This window comes from Podarcis liolepis (assembly GCF_965112155.1).
Source record: "Podarcis liolepis genome assembly, chromosome: 6".
Classification (NCBI taxonomy): Eukaryota; Metazoa; Chordata; class Lepidosauria; order Squamata; family Lacertidae; genus Podarcis; species Podarcis liolepis.
In genome coordinates, this window is record NC_139559.1 from 44,620,630 (window position 1) to 44,643,883 (window position 23,254).

Genomic DNA, 23,254 nt, shown 5'->3' on the forward strand with positions numbered 1-23,254 from the left:
TTGGGCTATACTAGCTTCGGCTCAGGTCTCTATTGTCATTTCCTCCAGCTCCTGTTCCACTTCCTTGTAAACTGTAAGTTGGACTGAACAGTCAGCATTTGGCTCACCTTGAATTTCATGCCTAGATTAGCTTTCATTGGAAAAGTCACTTGCCTTGTTGCTGTGATCTTGCTTTCATTAACCATATTTCTAAAACTAAGAGGTAGTACAGAAATGTTTATTTAAATAATATGCACAATCCCTAGTCTGGAACACAATGAGACTTTCCCTTGAGAGAAACCCTGATTCCAATTCCTTCCATAGCTGGCTTTGCTAAATACTGAAAGCTGAATTTTGAGGAGTGTGGCCACCTTATTTTGTTTTGTTTTGTTTTATTATTGTATACCGCCCTATACCCAGAGGTCTTGCTCCTATGACTTTAGCAGCAACACACAAACATATGTAAGGAGCTGATTAAGTTCATGCCAGGAAAAGTTACACCTGCTTAACTGTTCACATCCAACTGTTTCTAAAAGCACTGGAGCAAGGCCAGTAAAAAGGTTACTGGGTCTCTCCTGCTTATCCTCCTGCGGTCAGCCATCTCCTTCTTCCTCTGAGTGGAACTTTCCTCCAAGTTGAAAAAAATAAGTGTAGACTTGGCTTCAGCAAGGCAGTGTTTGAGTATGGCCTGCCTATGGTGGTGCCATTTTGCATACTTCACAGTATTACACAGCTCAAGTTATTGTGACACATGTACATTTTCTGTCTCTGAGTATAAACCTCATGAGAAGAAAATTTAGCAGAGGGGGGCGGCGGTGAGAGGACAATAATCTCTACAATGTTTACAAGTGCAGTGGGTGATAAGAGACTGGTGACCCTTTGAGGCTGATCATGTTTTCAAACCAAATCCCCACAACTGATTTTCTGGTCAGCAATCTAATCACTCCCTCCACTAGCAAACTCAGATTCTGAGTTTTTGTGCAAAGTCACATGCTTTATTCACTACATCTATGCATGCCCAGGCAAGATGTATCTTATGGGAAATAACACAGAAGTTAGATAGCTAAAATGTAGCATGGAATGTTTCTTCTGGTGTGCCGCTTTTTATCACCATTTGCACAGGAGTATTTTAGAATCTGCCCCGTTTACAGTTTCAGGATTTGCTGGCCACCTCTGCAGAAATTCATTTCTAACATGAAATGCTTAACATGCTCTTTGTGGTCCTTCTGCTTCACACAGGAGCCTTTTAGCACTGTCTCCTACTGCTCTTTACCGGGACAGTCCCTATATTCTGGTACCTTACCTGCCCCATTTTTGCTTTTGGATAAGATAATGGAAGAAGAGCTGTGGCTCGGTGGTACGGCATCTACTTTGCATGCAGAAGATCCCAGACCCAGATTGGCTTCAGTAATGTTGCCCCATCATTGCCCCACTGAAGTGAATAGAACCCAGTGGTAAACACCAGTCAGTCTAGGGGACAGTGACATGCTTCAGGTTGCTGCAACAGAAGTCTAAAAGATATGTAATCCCCCTGTAGACTTAAATGCCAACAGTTCTGAACTGAACTTGCTTTTTTAAAAATATACTTTTAAAAGTGCTTATGATCTGTTTTCGGATTTCCTGGTGGACTAGCAGCTGTTGACAATGCCCTCTACTCAAGTGGCACAGTGTTTTGTGAAATAACTTACTATTAAATTATTCAGCTCTTCAAACATCTGGCATGACAGTATGCCTGCATTTTTTCTCACCCTATAAAATTAGCACACACTGCTAATTTTAAGTATGGATTGAGTCCTTTTAAATCTTTAAATTTGTAGTTACAGTATCTGGCATCAGTACACATTTTATTTTTATAAGGTAGTTTGCCAATTGAATATTTCTGTCCAGGGATCTGCACTAATCCAGCTGGATCCAATTACTTCCTTTCTCCCCAATAAATTGCATATTTTTGTTACACCACTTGATCAAACCAACAGAACACCCTTTTTACATTATACGTTGCATTTATAGAGCATGTATAAAGCATTCAAAGCCTTTAATGTGCATCAGCTCAGGAGTCCTTAAAACTTCCCAATATGGTAGGCTAGCACTATTCTCTCTCTATTGCAGAAGGAGAGACAAAGAGAAAACAGAGGGTTCCCCTATCGCTCAGGTGAGAATTCAAACTGGAGACTTACTGCATTAGAATAGCCTTCTTAAGACATTCTACTTGTGTGCAGATAACAACATGCAAGTGGGGATGAGAATGCTAAGTTCTGATTGCCCTGTCCACATTTCCCTCTACAAGGGTAATATTCTTAAAAAGCTGTGGGGTGGGGTTTTTTTTAATGCTGAAAAAAAATGGAGTGCTAAATCATGTAGGAAGCTTCCATGAGTACAGGAGGCTTTCTGCTTCAGGTGGCAGCTCATGGAGGCAAGAAGGATGGCAATGGCAGGAGCTTAACACATTTGTCACTCCCTTGTTGCTTTTACAGCAAGAGTAGAACACCTGGAGGGGGATAGTAGCATGAGGCATTACTCCTCAAACTAAATGGAGTACTACTTCCACTATGTCATTCTTACAACAACGCCTTACATCTCTTTGTCTCACTTATGCATTTTACACGATTTCCCTTTTAACCTATAAAGGGGATGTCTTTAAAAGCATCCCTTCATAAGGTATTTCTTATGACCAGCACCAATGGCAGATTGTGAGGTTAACAGTGGAGTCCTTGGAAACTCAGAAGAAGCAGCCCAAAGAGGAAGCCATAAAGGAAGGTGAATTAACGGAGAAGAGACACAATACGGTAGGAAGGCCTGGTGAGCAGAACCTCGGCGCCCCAAAAGTTTGGGAATCGAATTTAGATTTTCAAAGACTACAGAGGAGCAAGAACCATTCTAGCAGGACATCTATTTCAATTTGTACTCACTGCCATTAAAGTAAGGCCACATGTTAGCAGGCCACTACCTACTTTGTGTACACAAACATATGAGGCAGCAGCCAATTCCCAGAACTGAATTTACGAGGAAGGGTCAACAGCTAATGAGTTTATACATTGGTTTATGCCTAGGATTTATTTTTATTTAAGTTTTTCAGAAAAATAATAATTCCCATTTTTGTTTTTCCAAGTATATTATTTTCAGGTTTGTGTATGAGAGCAGCTGCCACTGTGCTCTTTTGGTACTGTCCCAGACCTTCTCAGGTGGCAAAGCATATCTCTTTGGCAGACAACCAAACATACTGGCTGTAAAACAGGAGGCGCTGCTAAGTGCATGCTACTGCTAGAGATAGCCAGAATGTCTGGAACGTTTCCCAAGGACATTAGACCATGGAACAACATCCCAAGGAATAGGCAAGTTATGGACAGGAGAAATAAATGAAGCCTACAGTGCTTGTATTATGGGAATCTCAACTTAAGCTCCATGAATAAAGCTTCTCTGTACTGTATTGCAACTGGTAGAAGAAAAAATTAATAAAGCTCTACGCTCATTTCATTTCAGAGTACAAAACCCCTAGAGAAATAAAAACAAATGATCCTGGTTATTTCCCAGGTAAAGTACTAATGCTGGGTGTGTGGGATTGTGTGCACACGCAAGATAAATAAATTGCAATTGGATACAGAGGATTTTATTTATTTAAAAATATTTCTAGACTACTTTCTATTTAAAAATACTGAAGTGATTTACAGTATTAAAACATTAAAAAAACATTTTTATATGCACACATATTAAAAATTCCAGGCTGTATGATCCAGTGTTAATGATCAGGAAATGCAGAGCCAATAGGTGTGTTTCAATAAATGCCAGCAGCATGGATGACTCCCATTCAACAGTCTGAATCCAAGGATTCTGTAGTGCAGGGTGGTTAGGGTTAGGCTCTGCCCTTTTCCCCAGCTCTGTGCTTGTGTTATTCATGTATAGGTCATAGCTATGTAGAGCAAGTGCCCCGATCAAGCATAGCCAGTGTTCGAAACTCACATTGTTCTAGGCGCCTTTTGCAACAGGGAATTTCTTTAGCTCGAGCAGTTTCTGAGCTCTGGGTACAGTACTGAGCCTAAGATTTCAGATTAAAACTGCAGGAGGACCTTTTTCTGCCTCCCCACTTCCAGCTACTGTCTGAAGCCTGGAGAAGAGACCCTCTTAATGATATTAGGTGGGTGGGCAGGGGAAGGACTAGACTACATGAAAAATGAACATACAATTTTAGCTGCAGTTCATTCATTTTCAGCTTTGTATTCTTCTTATAAAAAAGCAGGCCTAGACATTCTGTTGTTGCACCCATAACCTAGGATTGAGGTGCCATTTAGCTCATAGCTTTCATATCTCAGTTTCTAAAACTGAGCATAGCCCTTCCATTTATACAGGATCTCATGCACTGGGCTTTCCTTACTGACAACCACACACAACACACAGATCTGGTCCTGTCTTTTCACAGCCATTCAACAGAATGTGACCGTTCTGGAGGTCAAGCATCTTGTCCTTAGCTGCTAGTCCATGTCAGCTTAGCAACTATAAACAGACAAGATGGAAGCTTAAAATCACAATTGTGGTATCTGGCAACGTTCTTCCATTAAAGGAGTGTTTGCTCTGGCAAGTATTCCCATCACAACCTTCCTCTGGCAGCCTGTATCTGGTTCTCTAAATCATAAAGTCTTTGTGTTTGCCGCCTCATCCAGCCGACCAGCAGCAACAAAGTGATCACTAGCGCCACTTGAAATAATAAAATCACCACAATAGGGTGGAGAGCGATATTTAGTACTCCATTTGAACTTGGAGACCATCCAAGAAGCACCTCCCACCAAGCGTGGTCTCCAGCAGATTTAACTGTGGCTACAATCTGAGCAATCTCCCTATTGCTATGCAGAATCTCAAGTGTAGCATTTTCACCCATGTCTTTGATTTTCAACAATTCCTGCTTCAGGGAGGGGTGAGAAAGCAGGTTTTTCAGAGTAGAAAGGCCAAGGCCTAGAGAAATAGGCGAGATTTCTCGATACAAAGAGGGGTAAGCCTTCATGTGCTGCACAGTCCAAACAGGTACGCGAAACTGGAAATCACAGCCTACAAGCACACTAATATTGCAAAAACAACGGTTAAAATAAGGCAGCATAGGATGGATAACCAGACCATTAATGATTACAAACTCACATGGCGTTCTTACACAAATACAGCCCTTCCCAGTATACACAACAGTAGAACTTTCTTCTTGGATTACATCAAAAGAGCAGTGGGAACTATTCACAAGCTGAGGAGAGGAGCATTCGTGATGTTCTTCTAAACTGCTGTCATCACATACAAAGCCCAAGTTTTCCCTTTTCACACAACCTTGCACATTAACTGTTTGCCAGTCACCATTCCTCATCCGTGCCCACCTATTGGAGTCCCTGGAATACATGACCAAATCCTTGTCAATCTGGAATCCCAAGGGGACCACTGGATAGATTGGGATGATCTGGGTGGCTTCTACGGTTATTAAAAATAACCGCAGCATATTCTGGGCAGAATCATAAGATGCATTTAGCAACCTCCACCAAGCCTCCAAGGCTATTTCTCCTGAAGTGAGCTCTGGCCGAATTAAATTGCTCACCTCCATGGGAATGTTTCCCGCCTTGGCCTCTCGAATCATTCCCATGACTACATTCTGTGTGATTGCTTGTGCCTGTTCACATGCTAAAGCCAATGAAACATTGCTTTGGAGGGACTGGATTCCAGACACAATCAACATGCTGTCCTCTTCTAATATTGCTTCCCAGACTGGAAGCACTTTACTGATAGCTTGTGGTTGTTCTGTGAGCTGCAAGAGAGATTTGGTTAATGGGGCAGTCAGTTTCCCTATTTGTTTTGTGGAATATGAAAGTTTATTAGCCAAGACTTCTATGTTGGCTGCATCTATGAAAGAAAGACCTGCTCCTAGGGGCCCAAGCCAATCCATCAGTTCTCTTTTAACCCTTTCCCCATGATGTACTCCATCCCACATTTTAACCCACTCCATCCAACCTCTGTGGCTGACTCCGAGAAAGGGAGCACATTGAGGTGCTCTCTGTGACACATTCAAACCCTCAAAATGAATCTGCACCTCCTTTAGTGAGGTCTGGGGGTGCATGACAATTTGTTCAGGCTGATCTAATTTCAACACATGAGACCCAATGATGGGGTTGGTCAAACGGCGAAGTGGGAGGATGTCTGTGATCAGGGGATTAAATGTAAGAATTGTTTTGTTTTGAGAGCCAAATTCTACCCGGTATGAACCTTGCTCACTTATTTCCTCTGTGATGGCAACAAAACCATAGAATTTAAACCTAATAGAGGACATTTGTTGGTCACAGTGTGTCCCCCTGATCGGCACCACCCAGTCTGGTGGCCCCTGTTTAATTAAGTCCATTCCATTTAATTCCCACTCCTGAGATTCCCAATTAACGATTAGGCGGGTGATGTTCTTTCCAGAAGGCGAAATCAAGGACAGCTGGAACTGATCTCCAGGAAACCTAGTGTTCTGGGTTCCAACAACAGTTCGCAGATGCAGCGGTGCACCAGGTTTCCATAAAGCAGCAGAAATGAGGGCAACATCGCATGAACCATCCTGGATGCTGCTGCTTTCGGCTGAACGAGAATCCAGGTGTGTAGGCAAAGGTCGGCAAGAAACAGGAATGCGAACACTTGAACTGGCCGTCTGCATGCTGTAACAAAAATGTCCAACTTCTCCACTGGTCTTGAGGGTGCAATTGGCTATGTCTCTCCAGTGGCAGCTGATTGAGTCTGAGACAGCATGGAACATGTAGAAGCTCTGGAACACTCCAGGGTTGGATCCATTGGCATACAATCCATGCATGCGACAAAGCAACCTTGCTTCAGCTACTCCTCCTTTTGGCAGACAGGCCCACAACTTCACAGGGATGGCCGACACATTCGGGCTGGCAGAAACAACCATCCATCCGTTCCCCAGGAACAGCAGCAAAGGCAACAACATCCTGGAAAACACCTGAGAGAAAGAGAACAGAAAAAGGATCTCCGAAACCCCAGTTGCCTGGGTATGCATCACTACTGCAACTCCAGTTCTTTGATGAGGCATCATTGACAAGTGCAGTATCCATGAAAAAGAAAGGACTGCTGGTCCAAGTTAGCAATCAGAATGGCTACTAAGTGATGGACTGGATTCATATTGAGACCAAGAATCCTGGGGGTATATATTTCTGCTCAGAAAACAGGTTATAACAAGGGACTGGTGGCCCACCTGGAATACATGCCAGTGGCACAAGCCAGCTAGCATATTTTACTTATTTTACTAGCTTTCTTCCAGAATAATCTTTTCCAGATTTAGTATCCAGAAATCAGGGGATTTCTAGTGACCCAAGATTAAGAGATGCTTGGCATCCCTGAAAAGAGAAGAGAGAGAAACCTTTTTATTTAGTTGTCTACACACTTGGCATTCAACATGGAAATTTTTGGCCGCAATGCTCAACAGCCAGTCAAAGAATAGCAAACCAATTTCTACTTTAATTATGAAATTTAAAAACTTTCCACTTCTCCCAACACTGGAAACTTCCACTCTGCATATTCTAGGGCAGTTCAACAATTATCAGTGTTTAAATGCTTGTTTTTCTTTTCTTTTTTACTAAGATGGCAGGACAATCCAGAAGGTATTCAGGGCATGGGGATAGAGATTTATTCTATTTATTTAACAAAATTTAAACACTGCTTGCTTGTAAGAAAACCTCTAAGTGGTTTAAAGGTAAAGGGACCCCTGACAGTTAGGTCCAGTCGTGGACGGCTCCGGGATTGCGGCGCTCATCTCGCTTTACTGGCCTCTAAGTGGTTTACATAAGTATAAAATAAAGCATTAAACCTCAGTATAAGAACAGTTAAAATAGGTATTTAAAAACATGTAGAAGACTATCATAATCAACAGTAGTAAAAAAAAGAGAAGATGCTTATGTAGCTTCTACATGTCTGAATAGGACTGCCGAAACAAAAATGTTTTAAGCAGGCGGTGAAAATTACAGTGAAGGTAATTACAGTGAAGGCAGGGAGTTTCAAAGTATAGGTGCTGCTACACAGGAAGAACAATTTCTTGTAAGTATTGAACACATATTACAGTGGTGCCTCGCAAGACGAAATTAATCCGTTCCGTGAGTCTCTTCGTCTAGCGGTTTTTTCGTCTTGGGAAGCAACCCTATTACAACTTGGCCTGGTAGCAAATGGGCAACTGGTGCAGAACTCCGAGCAAGGGTGTTATATGCAGACAGGGTTTCATTCCTGTCAGTAACTGTGCAGTACAGCAACTAATTGCAGCTTCTGGTTAAAGTGCATGGGAAGCCCCACAAAGACTGCTTTGCAGTGCATTGCAGTAATCCCATCTTGAAGTCACCAATGCTTGAACTACTGTGGCCAAGCTAACCTGGTTCAGGATTGGCTGTTGGTGTCACCCTAGCTGCATGTAGTAAAGGGCATTTCTAGCAAATGAGGCTACCTGGGCCTCCACTGGCAGAACAGGTTCCAGAAGCACCCCCAAACTGTGTACCTGCTCCTTCAGAGAGAGCGCATCCAGGGAAAGCAGTTGACTAATTTATTGGACTAAAGAATCGCTCATCCACAGTATTTCTGTCATGCCACGATTCAAGCTTAACATATTTTCCTTCACCCATCCTACCACTGGATCCAGGCACCAGTCCAGGGCCTGCACCACCTGCCCTGATGCAGGTCTGATGGAGAAATAGAGTGAAGTGTCATTAGGATACTGATAACTCATTGTCCACAAACTCCTAATGATCGCTCCAAGTAGGTTCATGTAAATATTAAATATCACTGGGGAAAGAATAGTGTCATCCTGCTTCATGTAAGTGCAAAGGGCCACAAAGCACTCTCCCAAAAAGCATTGTCCTGTAGGTAGGACAGGAACCATTGGAATACAGTGCTCTCCAATTCCCATTTGACAGTGTCCCCGCAGTGTCCAGTAGGATACCATTGTCAATGATACTGAAAGTCACAAACAGAGCGAGAAGCAAAAGCAAAGTTGCACTCCCCTTGTCTTCGAAAAGGTTATCCATCAGGGCAACCAAGACACAATCCCATGGCCAGGCCTGAACCCAGACTGAAACAGACCTAAATAATCCATGACATCCAATAATGCTTATAGCTGCCCTACCAGAATTCTCTTCACCACCTTCCCCAATAAAGGTAGTTGCAACTGGTTGATATTCTAGTCCAAGGGGTTCAGGCCTGGTTTCCTCAAGAAAGGTTGCAGCACAGCCTCTTTCAAGGGAGTAGACACCATCCCTTTAAAGACTTCAGTGCCAACCACACTCTGGCCCCAAACAGTCAAACCCCCTCTGCTAGCTTTAATAAGCCAGGGGGGACAGGGATCAAGAGGATACATGGTCAGGCATATAGCCAGCACCTTGTCTACATCAGCAGACTGCATCAGCTGAAACTGATCTCACAACACATCACTGACTATGGCATTGGGTATTTCATCTAGAACTGCAATAACTGCAGAATTAAGGTCACTCTGAAGTCAAGTGACTTTATCCTCAAAATATATAGCCAGTTGGTCACAGTAGGTCCTCTAATGCTCCAGAGGTCGTTCCCCCTCTGTGGAAGTCAGGAACCTCCAGAATGTTTGAAATAATTCCACTGGCCAGTGACTAGTGAATGCAATGCAAGCTGTGAATGAGCCTTCTTTGCAACTTGCATGCACTGCCACACGGCTGGCACAGTTACTGGACTAACCAGCATTCAGTTAGCTTCAGAGTGAGACTTGTGTCACTTGCACTCTAGTCTTCATTCTGCTTGCTTCATAGCCCAAAGCTCTCTAGAATACCAAGGAGCTGCCCTGGCTCCACAACGCCATAGAAGATGCTCAGGAACCACTCATTTCATCTCACTACTCCATAGTGAAACCAGGGCATCAACAGGATTGTCCAGAGTGTTTAGGAATTCCTCAAGAATTCAGGAACTCCTCAAATTCCATTAGTCTTTGAAAGTGGGCCATCCAAACAGGCCTACTTTACTACTAATTACTACTAATGTTCCAACCATGACAAGGGACTGAATTGCATCCCCACCACCACCAAAAAAAAGTTTGATCTATCCCTCATATCACTTGGGCTAAAGACAACATCAAAGGTGTGCCCTGCCTGATGTGTTGGACCAATGACCATTTAAAACAGTCCCATGGTGGCTCTGCCACTGGGCTACAGGGCAGTTGATAGACCAGCTACATTTCCAATCAGCCACTCAACTCCAGTTATACTTTCCCCTACCCATCACCACTGAAACTGGGGGAACATATTCACAACTCCTTCCTACCTGCCCATCCAGACGCACCCTGGCACCATCATCCAATGTCACACTATACAGCTGGGAAATTAGGGCCACAGATAATAAACAAAGGTCCAGTAGTGGGCACATCCCACACTTTCAGGTGGAAGGTAGTAACTTCATAACAACTCTCCTTATGCTGTCTCTCACTCAGAGGGAACCCACCAAACCAAGTTTCTCCTCTTCCTGGCTTTCACAGGCCTGCTTTCCACATTCTCATTTTCAGTGTCCTAGAATCATAGAATTGTAGAGTTCGAAGGAACCCTGAGTGTCATCTAGTCCAACCCCCTGCAATGCAGGAATCATAGCTGAGAAATCCTTAACAAATCCTTGACCATCCAACCTCTGAGGTAGTCAATTCCACTGTCGAACAGCTCTTACCACCAGAAAGTTCTTTCTCATGTTTAGACAGAATCTCCCTTCCTGTAATTTGAATCCACTGCTTTGGGTCCTACCCTCTGGAGCAGCAGAAAACAAGTTTGTTCCATCTTCCATGCAACAGCCCTTCAGATATTTGAAGATGACTATCATATCACCTCTCAATCTTCACTTCTCCAGGCTAAACATATCCAACTCCCTCAACCATTCCTCATAAGGCTTTGGGGGTACCCTGCCACAGTTGATCCTACTGCACACATCAGATTCTGCATCTACACTCCAGCTATATCCACTCAACTAGCAGTCAAGCAGTACCACTCACTGCAATCAGCACAAACACCTGAAGGCAGAGATCTAACAGGACAAAAACTGTGTAGTCATCCTGTAGATTTGCTCTCCTGCTGATGAAGCAGCCGCCTATATAAAAATGCTTGCCAATCCTACCTATTCCCCCCCCCCAACATCTCCATTCTTTCCCCATTAACGCCTTACGCCAAGAGTAGGCAAGTGTTTTGGGTCCCACCCCACATGCTAGCTTTGACAAGTAGGGAGAGCAACCCACCTGCCACACACATGACATTCTTATGGTATCACATGATTGTTCTACCCTCCTGTCAAAATCTTTTGTGGGGTTTCCAAGCACTTGCTGCTGCTGAAGGAAGCCACAGAGAAGCCTGCATTTTCAAATGCAGTCAGCGGTCCAGGGCTGCTGCAGCATGTTCCAACTGTCCCTCCACAGCTCACTTCCCTTCATCATACAGTACTATAATTCACAGTGCCACCTATCTATGCCCAATCAAACTTCAGGGTGATGGCATTCTTGCATATTTATGATATGTAAGCTATACTAAACTGTATTTATTATTTTCTCAATAAAACTGCTTTCTGAATAAAAAACCTGTAAATGGCATTACAGACAGCAGAAAATTGTGATTTATTTCTGCCTTAAATGCTTGTTTCCTTACCTTCTTAGTCGCCTTTCTCCAATCTGTTATCCTCCAAAAGCTTCAGACTACAACTTCTTTCATTCTTGACTGTTGGTCATGCTGACGGGGGCAGATGGGAGTGAATTCAAAACGCTGGAGGGCACACCAGGCTGAGGAAAGCTGTTCAATGCCATTAAACCCAGACTTACAGCAGAAGTCTAACCATGTCTACTCAGAAATAAGTTCAATTGACTTCAATGAAGCTTACGTTCAGGTAAGTTGGGTTAAAACTATAGCCTTACTTTCTTTTGCAAGTGGCCCATACTTTGTATTCTGAACGAAAGCCTATGCTGAAGTTTCATATAATTTAACTTTATTTGTCAAGAACTTCCAGCCAGAAGCTAGTAGGTTCCTCTCCCTCTCTGTTTTCCTAGGCACAGAGAGAAACTGCCACTCACACCAACCATTCAGCTTTGTACTGGTAGCATTGCAGTCTAGGCTGCACTCATCCAAGACAGCTGGAAAAGTGCTTAGCAACTATTTTGCCCCCTCTACAGATGCCTTGAGATTGCTGACTGAACAGTGAGAAATCTGGAATTATTAACTTTACAGAGTTGCATTTTCTCACCTCATTTGCCAGCCATATCAACACTTTCCTGTCTGGCACCCAAATACATTTTCAGTGTGCAAAACTAAAACACCTGCGGATGAACAGATGGCCCTGCAACACTAAGACTATCAGACACTATGCCCATGAGAGAGTAAGAGTCATATCATTGTACACCAACAAACGATGGCACCAAGGCCAACAAGGCAGTGCTAAGTCATAACAAAATCTACCACACCATCCATTCTGCCAAGGACAAAGTCTCTCGAAGAGATCAGAACCAGAGGCTTCAGAGCAAGTTCCAAGGGCATCGTGGCAGGTTCCCTTATCCTTGGAAAAGGATTAACAACATGGGTTAAAAAATAAGATGAAAACACTTTTTAAAATTCCTGCCTCTTAAATCTAGCCACTGGAAGCCAGCCCCCAAAAGGGTGATTTCCCAATGCTTCTCAAAAGTGCTGAAGCTTGCTCAATTTCAGAATAATAGAATTTCCAAATTAATGCTACAGCCACCAAGCACACCTTGCTTCCAAACAATCAAGAGGGCCTTCTTGGCTGCTCTAAGATGTATCTTTATATTTTAAGATTACAGAAAATGTGAGGAGTCGTATATGTCTACTTATTTCAGAGTGAAGAAAGGAGAGAATCTCGAAAAGGTTAACTACAGGCAGAGGTGCCTCCAACAATAATTTGTCAGTCTTTAAGAATAGTGGCCATTTTTTCACAAGCATGAATTTAAAACTCATCCAGAATAACAGAACAAGTGAGGATTAGAATCTAGACCACACACTTTACAGAGCAGTTGCTAGAAACCCCATCAGTAAAGAGGAAAAACAAGACAATGTCATAGGAACCTATTTTTTTCACAAGGAAGTTGAAAGATCTGTGTAGAAACTTCTCTATGAGTCATTCATGAAGAAGGAACAAAGGCTTTCTATAGAAATCTAGAGATTTTTCCTGTGGAAATTTTAGCATGCTTACATGTAGGGGAAACTTTTGATAGTGAATACTTTAAATATATCTATATATATAAAATAAAGAAATGCATATTCAAGCTAACAATTCAAAAATTGCTATTCTGGTAATAAGGGGTTTGGGGAGTTCCTTCATGCAACAAAGTGGGTTTGATGAAGACCCCCTCAAGTCTGAAGCATTTAATTGCAGTATTACAAAAGACAGGTCCAAACCTCCTTCAATCAGAGCGGTCTATAAATCTTGTCTCTTCAGAAGTAAGATTACTTTAGATAACACTGTGAGGATTAAAAACTGAGCAAACAACAGGAGACAATTCTGTTAATGATTTTCACAGGGATTAGTAAGGCATAATAGCTCTCCCACATTTCTCAGGGCAGTGTATTTTTTTCTCCCCTCCCCCTCCCAAAAAAGACATCAATCACTGTTACTGGTTTTTGAGTCCAAAACAAGAAATATGTTGGAATTGATGGATTTTCAAAAGGTATTAAGAAAGAGTTGCCAAGAAAAGCAACTTCACCTGTCATAAAAGCGAACACAGAATGAAGTGGCAGCAAAAATGGCAGGATCTCACTAGCCTGTACTTGTCTTCAGAAATCTCAGATTTTCAACTATATATATATATATATGGGTAAACATTTACAAATCAAATAAAAAATGATGTAATACTATGCTGGGAGGATGGGGCAGTAGAGAAGACAACAAAAGGCTTTGCTCCTACTAATGTTCACCATCTGTATCAGTATGACATTTATCACCACTTGGGACTCTCATTTGCTCACCAACCCTGCCAAACCCCACACTGTCTTGACAACTCCCATATCCTTACAGCTCCTTCACCCCAACACCCCCATATACCCATCACAACCCACCCTGTTTCCAAACTCTATCTCACAGTTTGTCCAAAACTCGTGCCTCCTCCAACATTTCACCCTAGTCTCAAGATTCCCCATCACTGTCAATCACAGAGAAGAGGGGCATGAAAGCACCGCTTTCGCTGGCAGAAGAAAGCGTGCATTTATAAATGGACACTTCTTTCTGGTGGCAGTGAACTAAGGAGAGAATGTTTTTAACCTGTAGCAGCAGTGGCAACAATGACGGGGAGCTTGTCTCCCCTCATTGTCCACGCATGAAACCAAGCTAGGAGGCAGAGGGTGGCAGCAACAACAACAACAGGAGAGACATGGCAAAGCCCACCTGGGCCACCCACCTACCCACTTGCTTGCTCTGCTGGCCTGTTTACTCGTGCTACTGACCTGCCTGCTTTGGTCACTCACTTTGCCCGCTGTTGTGTTGCAATTTATGTGGTTGCCAACTGGCAGTCACACAAACTGCAGTGTGAAAAACTTTTTCGTACATAGGAAGATGTAAAATGCCCCTACTCGGAAGCCTCTGTTAAAAATAGGTTTGGTTGCTCCTGAAAGCTAGTATCATATTTCCTATTTTAAAGCAACACAAAAGGCCCGTGAGAAAGTTTTCCTGCCAGGGTGTAACCCTATCTGTACATCTGAAGAGCAGCATCTCTTCCCAGTAAGCTCTCTTGCCAGCATCAAGGCCACATGTGGAAAACAGACTGAAGCTTTTTTGTCAATAAATACAAATAAGACTGTGGTCAAATAATCAACTCAGAAATGGAATGAATGTGGGAACAGACTGTGATATAGTTATACTAAGAGTGAAGACAGCAAGACGACTCTTAGGGTTCCTTCCAACTCTATAAGTCTAAGTCTAAGATTAATTGGTTAGATTTATATCCTTTTATTTCCCCAAGAAATGCAGATCAGAATACCAGATGTTTTGGTAGTGGTGTTTTAAGTAAGAAATTATTTTTAAGGGCCTTGAGAAGTCATTTCAAGAGCAGCAAAGGCTTTTCTAGAGAGGGCAGCTCTGAACTTTGACAAATGGATGCTTTTCTCTTTGGTAGACTTTTAGCATGCCTCCGTTATATGGTCTTTGCCCAGCCAAATTCACCACAGATGTTGACCATTTGACTGGGCATCTGTTCCTGCACTCTGCATGCTTCTTGAAGACTGTACACCACCAGGGCAGTGTTTCTGAAATGAAAATGTTAATCCTCTCAAAGGATGGGAAAGGACTGCGAAAAGGGCTTTATCTTGCAGATGGTTTTGTTTCAGATACGAACAAAATTCCAGCTGTGAAAAGAACAGATAGGACTTTCTCTAGTATGTGGCAACTAAAGAGGAATCGAAAGGGCGAGTCTTACTCCCAATGCCTTGATAGAGTTGATGGTTGGGTACTAAAAATTTTGGTCAACAGAAGGGATAAACATGTCACAGTCATCTTTGAAAGACGGGCATTGTACATGCACAGATCCTATTTATGGGTTGGCACAGAGAGACACTTAAAAGAATAGCAGCTGCAAGTAACTGCATCACTATTGTAAATTTATATCCCATGTCCTTCTCCAAGGAATGGTGGCTTCAAAAAAAATTAAAATAGTGAAATCAGAATAGTTCTATTGAAATTAATGGACCCAATTCAGTCATGTTTCAGTGGATCTACTCTGAAGAAAACTCAGTTGAATAACACCCCTTGCTTAAAAAAATAGAATGTAATGTAAACCTCCAAAGCCTCAAAGATAATCAGTTTTCAATTGTGCCCAGCATCTGTATACTACTGAATATTTTGATGACTTTGCTGTATGCACTATACAGCAGTTTTCACAACAATGGCAATATCTCTAAGTATCATAATTGATGTTTCATCAGCATTTTCACCTTAATAGCTCTACTTGACCTGTGAAATTGCTCTGTGGGAACAACAATTTCCTGCTGCGTCTGTTTGGAATGTTATGCTGCTTTTCAATTTTAGATTTTAATGCTCAGTCTCTAAAAGAAGAAAGACAGTACATTGCCAACACCTAAAATCCTACAACATCTTCCACATTAAAATGACCATATTATGAGTTACTGCTGGCAGAGTTCAGCTACTGTACTTAGAAAGAGAAATGCCAGTGCTTTACTTTAATAGCAGGTGCTCAAATATAATCTGCTTCGGGAAGAAACTGTTATACTAATGTTGCATGCTCACCAAAAAGTTCAGAAAATCACACTGCAGGGTTTCATTTCATTCGGGTAAGATGGAACACAGCTGATCTGTGTCTCTGAACAAAGGCAGAGCCTATTGAAAGCAGACTCAGCAGAAACCCGATGCTGATATACTGAGCTTAATTAACACAGTTGCTTTGAAAGATTCAGGGCAGTGGCATGTTGAACTACCTTCCATGAGAATTTTCATAACAAAACACACACCACTTATTCATGATCCTGCAGCTCAAACAAACAGAACTGAGAATAGATCAGAGGCCACTCACGCGTCTCCAGCCTAGAGCTCTGTAACCCCCACACAGCGTCTTCGTTTCCAAATGCTAAGAAAACAGAAATTAAGGTCTTACTGACTCCAGGCAATATATTGTCCCTACATTACAGAACCCTAAACATCCTCTTGCCTGCACACTGGCCGCAGTATATTAAAGCCATGAAAAACAGGAACTCACCCGCCAGGAGAATTCAGCAGACTGCCTGCAGCATCTGAAAGGAGCATGTGACTTTTGTGTACTTCTCTATCGCTCCGCCTCTGCCTCTGCCACCTGCTCAGAGTGTTTATGGAATTGCTGGCCAAGAAAATAGCACAGCTACTGCTTCATGACTGCACTCAAATTCCTTGCCCTTTCTCAGTACAGTTTTAGAAGAGGGTTGTACATGAAGCACTAATTAAGCCAGGGGAAGCAGGGAGTCCCCAGAAAATTCACTGGTGGTGTTACAAGTCAGTAATTCAGACCCATGTCATGATCAGGGTGCAGGAGGCTTCTTTTGAATTGAGGCAGTGGCCACCCACAGTGACCCGGAGCATATAAGCCAGTTTTGCTCCCCACCCCCACCCCAACATACACACTTTTTCATTCATGTTTACAAAGTTCCTGAAAAGAGCTTTTGAAATAAAAATCAGAAAAGTAAACAGGCAGAAGCTGTTCTTTTGCCATGGAAATGACACAGGACATGGAAATGTCACTACACCACTCCCGGCTATTATGCCAAATGCAGGTAATACAGAGAAGATAAGCAAGCAGGTTTCAGAATGAGCTCTCCCTCTTTGAACAGGGTGTTAGAACTTGTAAATCTCCCATGACTACCAACTAGAAACAAGAAGGGAATGTAGTTTTCTGAACCAGACCAAGGACCACAAACACAAGCCAGAATTATCATTCATCCCATACCTACTCTTCGCTGAAAAGCCTCCTGATGTTTATTGTTAAAGATACCTTAATTGCAAGGCTCTGAGTATCTAATGCTTTCGAGATCTTCACAGACACACACACAGTGTGTCTTTTAATGTCACCTCATTAGAGAATCAAAAATCTTTAACCAACTGACTAATCTAGGGCAGAGGTGGTCAAAGTGTGGCCATTGGACATACTTGCTGAATCTGATGGGAACTGTAGTGCAAAACATCTGTAAAGCCACTAGTTAGCTACCCTAATCAAGATGGGGTTTTTTATTTTTAAAAAAGACAACAGGGCAAATTACCACTAAAATCTCTCTAATTTCACAATATCATTAAATAATCTTGTATCAAACATATTGCCAGCAAGTAATTTTAACCACCTCTCTCTAAGTCTCTCTTTCCATGCCAGAAAAACAATAATCCTACCCTCAGTAGGAATGAGAAGAGTTATACCATTCTAACTCATGATATATCTAGAACACATGAACACACACACTGCTGTAACTCATATTTTACAGACACACACACTTCCCAATCTTGCCTTTTCTCATGGAGATGGATAAAGCAGGTGCTAACCTGCATGCCATTCCTAAAGTTCTTCAAAATCACCTTGACTCATCAGACTGAGGCAGATAAAGGATTCAAGACGTAGCTGAACTGGCACACACTGACCACCCTGCACGCAGCCTTTGCAGAAGCTAGTGGATCCAAATGTGCTGTTCTAGCCAACTCCTTTTTCCTGGCCAAAACTGGTAAGTCTGCCCAGCAATAATTATATGGATCTTCCTAACCATATTCCTTCACCTACAATGGTTTATTTTATTGATCAATTGCATTTCTATCCCACCTTTGTCTCCAAGGAGTTCAAGGCAGCATACATGGCTCCCCCAACCACCCTCATCATTTTGTCCCCACAACAAGCTTGGGGTGTAGGTTAGGCTAAGATACAGTGAGTGGCCCAAGATCACACACTGAGCTTCATGACTGAGTGGGGATTTGAACGCTGGTCTCCTAGGTCCTAGTCCAACACTCTAAGCACCACCACACCCCATACACAATTTAAACATGAACACACAGAGCATCTGCCAGGTTGCAGGGTTAGTTTCTGGGTGTGAAGGGTGCAGATGGCTTCCCATTTGCTGCTTCATGGAAGCACATGATGTGTAGAAGAAATGCAGTCACACACTGTTTAGTGCACAGGGAAGCCATCCTCTCGCAGGCAGCACTTGCATTTGGCCTTGGGCTCTAAGTGCACTAAGTGGTCTCTACATCTTGCCACCTGCATGCACAAACAATAGGCAGCACAGTGCCCTCTGTCGTCTAAATTGCTTATACTCTTGTTACTGAGTGAAGTATACTACATGTGCATCTTTAAAAGAATCCTGCATTACAAGAGCCATTCACAATTAATCCTGTGTATTTGTCGCAACACAAGTATATTTTCAAAACTGGTAATTTGCCTTAAGAGTAAAAGGGTGCAATTTCTATTAAAGCAGTTTGTTACTCTCCCAAACACAAAACAATCCGAGCGCACTAAATATCACTGCTTCTCAACCAGTTCAGAAATTCATTCTTCTCCCCTCCTGTTGCCCACTGGTGAATAGGAATATTTGGATTTTACTCTTCATCCCCAGCAAAAAGGCAACAGCAGGTCACTGTTCCTACTCTGGAAGTGCTTGCAGTGGTATGACAGGGATTTTGTATCCCCATTTCAGGCTTTTTTTGTTTTTACAGAGGGTGTGATCCATGCACAAAACCTGTTCTATCATGAGGATCACTTCTTGAAGGAATCTGCCTTGTGATTACAGTGTAACAAAGGGCACTCTAAAAGTTTGGCATTTTCTTTACAAAAGCAATAAAATAAACAATCGTTTCACAATCAGTATCAAGCTACATATTCATATTTAAAAGGAAGGCGTCTGTTTATTTTTTTGCTACTTGCCCTTTACTATAAAGTCCCTGGGCAGGTTACAACCATAAAAATATACAATTATAAAACAAGTAAAACAGTTATAAACATAAAGCAAGATAAGTAAAAACACTTCCACAAATTAAAAACAGTTTCAATATAGTTCTAATACAGATACATTCATTTTACAGCAACTATAGAAGTACCCTGCCCCTAGGATGTTGGGATGAAAGGCAGGTTGAATACCCTTAATAAATAATAATAATTCTTCCTTCTTCTAATAAAATATGACAAGTCCAATGAAGATGCAATGGTGATATTAAATTATAGAAATAAATCTTCTGCAATAAACAGTTTTGTTACCATCAGAAAGTTAAAGATTAAAGTAAATGTAAGAGTGAGTTTAAGATTCCATTTTGGATATACATTATATTATTTTTGCTGTTATCTGGATTATGTTCTTGTATTTTATTGTTGGACCTTATTAGGAATTATCAATGGACTAATTTTAATGCATATTTGCTAACATGTTTTTTTCCATTAGCCTCTTGTTTATATGACTATTTAAATTTTGTTACGTATTGTAATTGTTAGTGAATTATCTTACATAAACTTTTTGATGTGAGCCATTTTGAGGATGGTTCAGCATGGAAAAGTGGCATACAAATAAATAATGGTGGCGATAATAAACAGAAAGCTACTTGGGATTTCTCTTAGGTTTCAGATGCTCCACTTCATTCCAGCTAATCTCCATATGCCACAAAACAATGACAATGGTCCATGCCAGTTCTTTCAGCACACCACTGGGTCAGCATAGGCGAGACAAGGAGATCACATTGCACAAAATTCCAGGAAACGTAGTAGCTCCTCCATTTGCTCAAACATTAATTTACAACCTTTAGCTTTACTGAACTGGCAGTGTGGGAATGCCTTAAATATGAACAGATGAGTTTGCAGAAGAGCACAAACAAAACCACTATAATTTTCTGCCCTCATTTCTAAAAGGCTACACAGAGGGTGGAGTTGTGCATTATATCAAACCTGGTAAAGCCAGGGAAATACATAACTTATACCTGGTACTAAGAAACAACAGCCTTGTCTTAACCAAGGTAACTAGGCTTGTGAATCAGTCAGCTAAGCCTTCCAAAGATAGGCAGTGACAGTATTTACAAACTATATGTGAATCCTTTTCATGCAGCAGAATTGCACAGAAAGGTATTCAACTAGGTTTCAATGAAAGTAGACCCATTAAAATTAGCTGACTTTATACAGTCACGTTCATTAATTTCAATGGGTCTACTCTGAGCGAAACTTAGTTAATTACCACCCATATCATTTAATGAACAGGATTTGGAACAATTTCAGGGACTAACAGTATTTTACAAAAACACAGGAAAGCATCAGTGTCTAACATGCACTCATTTAAATGCTAATAATTCTTCTTTTTCACAGAGGGAGTGCAGTAAGATACAGAGAATAAACTACCAAGCATGAGTAGAATTTAGCAGCATGCTACCCACAACTCCAACTCACACTCTAACTCCATAATACTCTAAAGCACAGATTAAAACAGAAGGTTAATATACATTCTCTTGTTTATTACTGTATTTCACAGATAACACTGAGAGATATCGTGTTCATTTATATTTGTCAGCTGTTCAAACAATAAGAAGTACTATTATCACATGCAGAATATGAAACCAACAGAATCTGAAAACAACCCCCACATCCATTGCTGGGACTTTCCAGAGTATAATCCAATATATAATCAAATATACCTAGAACCCCCAAACTGAGATTTTAAGAGCAGGTTACCTCTTTTGACCAAATTTCTCCGTTCACCTGTTGGTGAAAGCCAACCTGTCGTTACCATGTCAGCATGAAGGAAGTCCCAAGTGGAAAGAAACTGCAAGAGAGCAAAACACGTTTCAACTCCATGCATAAACGGCACCAAAGAAAGGTTGCAATATGAAGCATGCGCGAAGAAAAATGTACTGAACTGGGCTTCATTCCAAACAAGTAAACAGAGCTTTAGGATTTGCTTTAGATAAACACAGAGGGATAAGGAACCTGTGGCCCTCCCAATACTCTTGGATTACATTTTGCAGCATCAACAACCACACTGGTTGTGGCTGATGGTAGATGGAGTCCAACAACATCTGGAGGCCCATAAGCTCCCCCATCCTAACCCCAGAAAGTCATATTCTGGCTACATAGCTACGTTTTTCTTGTGTAGTTAGATGGATGCTTATTAAGGATCTAGTTGTAGTGCTGAAGAGCTCTTAAAGCAGTGGTTTTCAACCAGTGTGCCATGGCACCCTGGGGTGGCGTGAATGATGGCTGGGGGGGCGCCATGGGCAACACTGGCCTCTGTCCCTCTTTCCTTTATTCCCTCCTCTGATTCCCTCTTACATCTATGCCTCCCAAAGGCATGTGTGGCTGTTTGTTGCAGCAGCCCTGGCTACAAGCTCCCGAGGTGAATGGTGCCTCTGGGGCTGGCCAGGGGGGTGCTTCCCAGGCCCCTGTGGGGCAGTGTGAAGAGGCACCTCTCTTTGGGGCAGGGGAGCACCTCATAGACCAGGGGCAGCAGCTGCGGCAGCCCAGAGGACTTCCAAGGAGAGGGGCGAGGAGAGGAGGCTGAGGGAACATTTCAAGTGTGGTGCAGCAGGTAATAGTCGAGTGTCAGAATAAGACCTAGGAAATGTGGCCTCAATTCCCTGTTCATCAATGAAGCTCACTTGTTAGCTCTGAACTCTACTCACACAACTCTCTAAGTTTCACAGGATTGTTATTAGGATAGAACAGGAGAGGAGAGAAGTATGTTCTCAGCTCCTTAGAGAGACAAAAGAAATATAAAAATACCTAAAAGTAAACATAAAGTATGGGTCCCCTCTTATCACAAGAGAGAAAACAAGGACCCTTGCCCTACACCTCCCAAATTGTGAACAAAACCAAAGTTTATATGCGTTTTCTATCTCTCAGTGCTCAATGTTGTTTTCCATTGTCTTAGCTCATGGACAGAATGAGCTAAGGTGCATATTAAGGAGAGGTTTTGAGCATTCACTGGGGAGAAAGAAGTTAAAGAACCCTTTGACCTTGTCCACTGACTCACTCCCTTGTGATAAGTTTCAGACAATGACGCTGGCCCTTCATTGCTCAATTCAAAATATGGTTCCTGTTAGTGGTATTTTCTGTCATGCAAAGCTTGAGAATGACCTTCTTACTAGGCCAGGAGTGGGAAACTTGTTAGTCTACCAAACACTGTTGGACTATAACTCCCACTATCTTTGATCACTGACCATGTTGGATGGGGTTGATTTGGAAGGCCCACAGATCCTCCTGTCCAGCTCTTGTGTAGCTAAATAACTTTTAAGGTATTTGCTCAATTTCTTTTGATGGCTGGTGGCTACCATAAAGCCACTAGAATGTTTGCATCACATCCCATTTTCCTGTGTGGGAACCAAAAAGTTAGGTATACAGTGGTACCTCTAGTTGTGGACACGATCCATTCCGGGGTGTCGTTCGCACCCAAAAAGTCTGCAACTAGAGTGGCATTTCTGTGCAAGCGCAGAGCGCAATAGAGCGCTTCTGCATGTGCGTGTGTGGCAAAACTCAGAAGTATACACTTCCAGGTTTGCCGCGTTCGCAAGCCAAAAAGACGCAACACAACACAAGGTATGACTGCAGTAGTTTAAATATATCCAGGAAAAGAGGAAGTTGCGTCCTTGCAGCTGTCTGGTAAGAAATAGTATCAGAAGTCTGCTGTTGCTTTGGGGGACTGATTGATGCTGTGTTAAGGCTAGCATTATCACATTGCTGTCCAGTCTGCCTTATAGCTTCCTCCCCATGCTAATTTTGCATGCATGTAACAGATAAGTTTCATGGACACGTTATAAATCTGAACAAACACCTCCAAGCATCATGTGACTCTGTCTCAACTTTAAT

General features: G+C 42.1%; 1 protein-coding gene across 10 annotated transcripts in view; it reads right to left on the reverse strand.

The window, feature by feature from the left end:
- PPARD (peroxisome proliferator activated receptor delta) overlaps positions 1-23,254 on the reverse strand; it is a 46,862-nt gene that overhangs the window by 21,162 nt on the left and 2,446 nt on the right. For 2 of the 10 annotated variants that reach the window (XM_083509185.1, XM_083509190.1), the window contains exon 2: positions 21,125-21,215. In XM_083509185.1, the coding sequence (XP_083365311.1) occupies positions 21,125-21,182 (58 nt within the window). In that variant the 5' untranslated portion in view covers positions 21,183-21,215. Of the gene's footprint in view, positions 1-480; positions 6,935-11,615; positions 11,757-16,672; positions 17,521-21,124; positions 21,220-23,254 lie in introns of those variants that run through there. The other 8 variants (XM_083509186.1, XM_083509184.1, XM_083509187.1 and 5 more) reach the window with 8 other exon arrangements.